We start from the raw sequence: 6,815 nt of genomic DNA, 5'->3' as shown, positions 1-6,815 counted from the left end.
TACATTCACCAAAAATAACCCAGAATTTTGTACTCAATCAATTATAGATGAGTAATATAGCTACATGAATGTATTTCTATTGTAAATAGCAATCATATTGATTTGGATGACTTCTTTGGGGTGACCTTGCTGGATTTTTTGAGGGGCTCTTGGTTGGACTTTTTGAAGGTTTGGCACAGTGTACTTGCTTGTTGGTGTGGCGTGGCTTTGGATCGAGGGTTGTAAAGTCGAAACCGATGTCGGAAAGTCAAAACAGAGTGGCAATTTATAAATGTTGGAAGTGCTGTTCGTTGTAACTCGGACGTCGGAAAGTCACGGACTGCCTGTAACCCCAAATCCACATTTTTTCCGCGATTTAAAAAGAAATATGATTTATATCTGTATATGAGTGATGTTTCATTTAAATCAATTCAACCCAATATTACCTTTTTTTAACTGGAAATTAGGGATGTTTTTAAATCAGAGAAAACCAGGATCCATTTATTATACTACAGGTGCTTGTGGCCACTGACCTCTGCACCACACACAATGCCTCCTTTCAGGCTTTGAGAAAGGGCTGGAGCTTAATGACATGTGAGGGCTATAAAAGAGTAAAATACAGCCTTAGACATGGTGGAAGGTGCAGGCCCCAATCTCCTGTTCATGCCCTGAAGCCCCAGCCGGAGGCAGGTCAGGACCCCTTCTCACATACCATGACCAGGGTCAGGGGGACGAGGGGTTACATGGGATACAGGACTCAGACATGGGTCATCTCCCCATCCACCAGAGAGAGGTATGGCAAGATCCAATGGCTAGATAGATGCATACTAGAAATAAGGGCCATGTTTTTAACACTGAGATAACTAACTATTGAAAGGATTTACCTCTGAATACCCCATCACGGGCCATTTTTAAACCGAGGCTGGGTGTCTTCCTGAAAAATCAGCTCTAGTCTACACAGGAGTTAGCTGGGGCAAGTCCCATGGGCTGCGTTAGACAGCAGATGCTTGCAGCAAACATGAGGAGTGAGAAATGATTAATCTCTTGATATCATCCCTTATTTCCACCCAGAAGCCAGAGTGCCAAACCCCTGTCTCTGAGGACAACTTACAGCATCACTGCCTTTCTCCTCCCTTTGCTCCTCAGGCCATTTCTTCATGGGCTCGAGCAGCTTCACAGACTCAAGGATTGGGGCCCCGTCTTCTGACTCCGGAGAGAGTCCAGCGGAGGTCTGGAGAGAACGAAGGCTACAAGTTAAAGGCAGCACAATCGAACAAATTAAAGCAGAAAGAGATGGTGGGAAAGTCTCAGGAGGTCCTCATCCAAGCTCTGACTTGAGGCAAGTCCCTTGTCTTCCTGCGCTCGGTTCTTCACCTTCTGTAAAATGGAGATTAGGGCTGGGGTAGGCAATATGCACACAGGCAATGGAGGCCCCAAATACTACAACTATTTTTGCTTCAAGGTGCAATGCCTCCCAGCTCATATGCAGTCTAAGGCATTATTTTCCTAGCTACATCTCTATACCCATTGGAATGGGCTGAGCTCTTGGGAAAATCTGATAGCCACCAGCTTCCTGGAAAAAATCAATCCTTATGTCTCTCTCTTCAGTGAGAGCTGAGCAACCAGCTCAGTGTTTCACCCAGAATGGAGGTTCAATTCTGACACCACCAAATGACTGCTGCTTGGTTTGGGAAAGCAACCACAATCAATCCGGAGGAGTTGGGGAACAAGGCACCTGCCCAGCATTTGCCACCATGGCTTACAACCTCAGGCAGTGATTCTCAACCAGGGTGCCACCATACCCCAGGGTGATGCCAGATCCTTTGAAGGGTCTCACAAGATGTGAGGAGACAAGCAAGTAAGGGCAACCTGAAGTTTGTCCCTACCTTGCCTATCCCCCACCCTTGCTTCCCAGCCCCCGTGCAAGGAAGTGAGCACTGTAATACATATATTAGTTTTTGAAACTGGGTACCACTCAATTCACAGAAGTTATGAAGAGGTGCCTTGAGTCTACTGAGGGGTGTCTTGAGTCCAAAAAGGTCGAGAACCACTGATCTAGCTAGGTAGGATGCTACAAAACAAGTGAGTAGCAACTGGACCCAAAGATGGTTCATGCCAGGGGATCCGGGTGGTTTTCTTTTGGGAAAAGCTCTTTCCATCTGTCTTCTTCAGATTGCATTACTCCCCCGGACCCTCCTTGAGAGCGGTTCATTGAGACATTAAATCCAGGGCAGAATAAATCAGCTTGTTTCTTAAACAGGACTTCTCAACGGGAGCCCAAGCCACCAGCAGTCCAGGAGCTGCACTGGATGCAGAACCTGTTGGCTTCCAAAAGGAGTTTAAAGGAGCTGCTTTTAACCTAGGCAAAATTGACCAACTTGGACCTACCCATGGGAGAGACTTGCTTTTCCAGTCACACATGGGGCACAGCTGCAAGCAGTGGAGCTGCTCAAGCTGGACCCACCAGCACATGGTTACACATGAGAAGCCCCTGAACTTTGCAATTCATCCAGCAACCATGGATGCTCACGGGAAGGAAGTCCCGAGAGACTTCTCAGGAGCTTCTCTTGAGTTTCAGGGAAAGCTCCTTGGCATGGCTTTCAATATGGCAGGCTAAGACCGGCCCTAAATCCAGGGGTTGACTTAGAAAATCAACTCCTTGGCACCACAATGGAAAGCAAGGAAGGTTTAGTTTGAGTTGATGCCACGAGGTTCTCAAGACCAGGTTAACTTGAAAAAGGGAAACAAGTATCAGGTGTTACACATGGAAAGCAAGTTTTAACGATACCTGCATGCCGTCTTCCATCCCTACTCCTCCCAAGTGCTCTTTCAGAGACCCAGATGCCTCCTGGGAATCCAGAGGGATAAATCCAGCAATTCCTTGCCGCCCTGAGGAGGTTTCTTCTGGGCTAGTTTGTAGCTGGGATGTGTTCAGAGATCCAGAGCGGTCCTCTCGTTTTTCAGCTACTGGTGATTTCTGACCAGGGGTCATCAGGTTTGCCATGATTTCCACTTCTGCACTGTCCCCAGAGCTGGGGCTAATGGAGTCATCAGCCAGAGGCTCCTTCTGATGCATTATATCCTAATAAAACAGGGAAATAGGACCGCACAAGGCCCAGCAGAAACCAGTGTCCGGCTGCAAGCAAAGCCAACCACTGTCCTTCAACCAAGTGCCTAGAGCTGCCTGCTAACTTGCATCTCCCAAAGAGCTGCCTTCACGTGGACGAGGTGTATGGAGCTAGAAGACCTGGATCCCATTCCCACCTCTGACCTTCTGAGTGATTTTGGGCCAGTCGCAGCTGTTTGCTGCCATTTCCCATTTGGGGAGATGGGACACATGATGTTCACCCACTTCGGCAAGTCACTTTGATGGATGAAGACATTTTATAGAAGCACCAAGTCTCACGTGCCCAGGTTTCTGTAACGCCATGACCAAGGAGGGTCAGTCAAAAAATCACCAGATATCGTGCTAATGGGTTACTGTAGCCCATGAGCACCGATTATTGGGCCACTTTTCTCCACAGTTCCCTGTCTTTGTTCAGCCACTTCTGCAGGTGTCCGCTACATGGTAAAACTCCCCATCCCAGGGGCCAGCATCCTGCCCTGCTCCATGACACTCTTTGTTCATAGTGGAGCCCTGGCTTAATAAGTCTGTCCCAACGGTGCCATTAATGCCCCAAAAAAGTCCTCAGAAGGATTTTGTGGCTGCTCTTTCCATCATGACCAGAAAAGGACTGCAGCACACAACACTTGGTGCCATCTAGACCAGTGCCCACCACTGTTACAAGGGTACATAAGATGACAGAAAGTCAATAATTAAGGTCTTCCTGGCACTGATGCTTAAACAAACAATGCTACAGATGGGTTATGTTGCTAGTTATAGCTCCTGAGCTGCGACCACAGCTGTCCCATTATTTGTTTGACTGACCTTCCTAAGGCGCATATCACCCAAGGTGTCAATGGGTATCTGGCTATTCAGGCAGGGTGACCCAAGCAGCTGGCCTCATCACTCCTGTATGTATCAATGGCTATGGAAACAGATGTGTATTTGCTTATTGTAAACTGATCTGAGCCTTCTGGATAGGGTGGGATATAAATCTAATCAATAAAAATACAGCACCAATCACCACGGTATCTGAAAACCTCACACTTCGATGTCCCAAACCCCAGCGAGGGAGGGATATGCCCATGTTACAGATGTGAAATAAAGGTGCAAGGCATCTAAGTGACTTTCCCTGGGCCACACAGGAAGTCTGAGGCAGAGCCACAGTCTCCTGAATTGTAGACCAGCATCCTAGCCCCCAGCCCATCCTTCTGCTAATAAAAGGCTGCCCTGATGGAGAAGCATGGCGTGTTTGCATGGCTCTATTGAGCATAGTTGGTTTACCACACAGGAGGCCAACAATAAGTTAGGCCAAATGCCACTCAAATCAAGGAAATAGGTCCCAGTTACCCTGATTTAATCTGTGGAAGCTGCTTTCCACCATGGTGTAGGGCACCTCGCAGAAATGCAGATGTAACAGAGAACTTGGCAATCTTGAAATGGCTAAGTAGTTCCTAATACATGCTAAGGAGCCTGCCTGAACTGTCAGTTAACTACAATCGCAGAGAATTAATTCTCCGCAGCCATCTTTAGTGATTCTTACCTTGGCAGGTTGTCTTACAGAGGCCGGGACCATAAACTGATGGTCATTGCTTTTGGCCTGATCTTCATTTGTTATTTCTATGCTGGCCAGAGCATCGCTAGAGGCGTCATACTTCAGTGAACCCTGCAAACCCCAAAGGAAACAAATGAGATAAGGTTGTGTGATCTGAGTTATGGGCTTGCTAAATCATAAGTTCAAATCCTGGAAGGGCTGAAAGAGACTTGGATCCTTTCCAAGTAGATCAACTGCTTTTCATGGAGCCCGCCATCTTGCAAGTCTTTCTTGTAGGGGCTCACTGCTCTATGTGGCTGTTGTATGCCAAATGTTGTCTGCCAAATGTTACTGTTGTATGCCACATTTTGTAACTGCAGAGATTGCATTCAGTCCCCTTGACCAAAATTCCCCCCTTGTCACAGCTGTACAATGGGCTGAGGACCAGCCGGTTGCTACCATCCCTCCCCAGAGCGGTCTGCATTTCATCGGGGCTGTCATACTTCATACTTCAACCTTAACCGGCATTTGCTGAGTGGAGTAAAACTTCTTCCACCATCCAGCAGAAGGGACAGTCTTGCCCCTACAACCCACTGCCATGATCCTTTCAGCAGGTGGGGCCTTCCCAAGGTGCCCTTTATACTCCGAAGCTGCTTTTAGGGAACTATGTAGACCCACCACATATACACAAACACACTTTGTCAAACAACCCCCAAGCTCCTAAACCTGCAACAAATGCCAGCAAAACCTCTCACACTGCACAACTTAGTCCTGCCGGGGATTTCATCACTTTGGCTGGCACCTCCTGTTGTTGCCAGCTCTCTCCCCCATAAAGGATCTTAACTGATCCCTTCATCCTTCCTGCACTTGGGTGCTTGTCTCACCCATCATCCTTGAAAAAAGATTGCGTTTGAACCACAGATCAACGACCGTTAGTGCTTTTCAGCATAACATTACTTATTACACAGATGACTGCAAGTCACCAAAACCAATATAACAATAATCTCCAATATGGGGATGTCATAAATTCATTGCAACCAGCAAAGCCTTCCTCCTTTGCAATGATCAAGTAGAGAGACGGAGCGAAGGAGGAACTTGAGGTTAAAGCCACAGGACTTGCTGTCTGGGCCAATTCCTGGCTGGTCCCATTCCTAACTCTGTAGTTTTGATCAAGTCATTTCTCTGGGCTCTGTTGCTTCCCTCACCTCTTCTTCTTGAGGCTCTGTCTGATCGTGGAGAAGTGCCATGGGATGGATACTCACTGGGTAGTCGGTGGCTTGCTTTTTCTTGGACATCTTGCCTTTCCTGGAGCTGGCCAACTGCTGGATGATCACTTCCAGGCCCTCTCTCAGGAGGAGGTCAGTGAGCTCCTTCAGAAGAGCCAACTGCAATGGAATAGAAACCACTCCATAAGTTCATAAGAATTTCTTTTTACTGGGCCAGGCCATAGGCCCATCTTGCCCAGTCTCCTGTATTGCACAGGGGCAGAGACTGGGTGCTGAAAAGGGGAGTGAACAGGATCGGACCAGGGTTTTTTCCACTGTTCCTTTCCACCCATGCAGCCTCCAGCATTAAAGGTCTAGGAAGTTGTGATTCAGACCATGCTCACTACCTACCAAAGCCCCTTTCCTCCAAGAATGTATCCGATCTGTCTTTTGAATCTAGTAAAGCTGTTGGCTTCCACCACATCTGGTGGCAACAAGTCGCACACTTTAAGCCCACGCCATGTGAAAAAGAACTTCCTTGTGTTCGTTTTAAACTCACTACCTATTCGATTCATTTTGTAACCCCTAGTTTTTGTCTTGTGAGAGTCAATAAAAAAATCCTCTTTGCCATTTAGTATTTGGTAAACCCTTATCATGTTGCCCCTCAAGCATCTCTTTTTTTTTAAAAATGAATTGGCCTCACCTCTTCAGTCTCTCCTCATGGAAATCCTTCCCTACCACTAATCATCTGTATTGCCCTTCTCTGGACCTTCTCTAGTTATTCTATATCCTTCTTGCGGTGTGGAAGTCAGAACAGGGCACAGTAAATATTCAAGGTTTGGATGTACCATGGATTTATAAAGGAGAATCGTGAGACTTCACAATTCCCTTCTTAATGCCTACAATTTTGTTTGCCTTTTTGATGGCTGCTGAGCACTGAGCTGTACTGGTCTGCAGGAGAGGATCCCGGCCTACATCTGACCTGCAGACCAGT

The 6,815-nt window shown here is 47.2% G+C and overlaps 1 protein-coding gene across 1 annotated transcript in view; it reads right to left on the bottom strand.

Annotated features, from left to right (window-relative positions):
- LOC109292083 (collagen alpha-1(VII) chain-like) overlaps positions 1 to 6,815 on the bottom strand; it is a 262,997-nt gene that overhangs the window by 116,768 nt on the left and 139,414 nt on the right. Inside the window, 4 exon segments of the mRNA XM_019509339.1 lie at positions 1,091 to 1,210; positions 2,768 to 3,061; positions 4,626 to 4,757; positions 5,879 to 6,001. Of these exon segments, the coding sequence (XP_019364884.1) occupies positions 1,091 to 1,210; positions 2,768 to 3,061; positions 4,626 to 4,757; positions 5,879 to 6,001 (669 nt within the window).

Source organism: Gavialis gangeticus, unplaced genomic scaffold (genome assembly GCF_001723915.1).
Source record: "Gavialis gangeticus isolate Ggan-Ray unplaced genomic scaffold, GavGan_comp1, whole genome shotgun sequence".
NCBI classification, from domain to species: domain Eukaryota; kingdom Metazoa; phylum Chordata; order Crocodylia; family Gavialidae; genus Gavialis; species Gavialis gangeticus.
The sequence above is the reverse complement of the archived record's forward strand: the minus strand, read 5'-3'. Positions and strand labels throughout refer to the sequence as shown.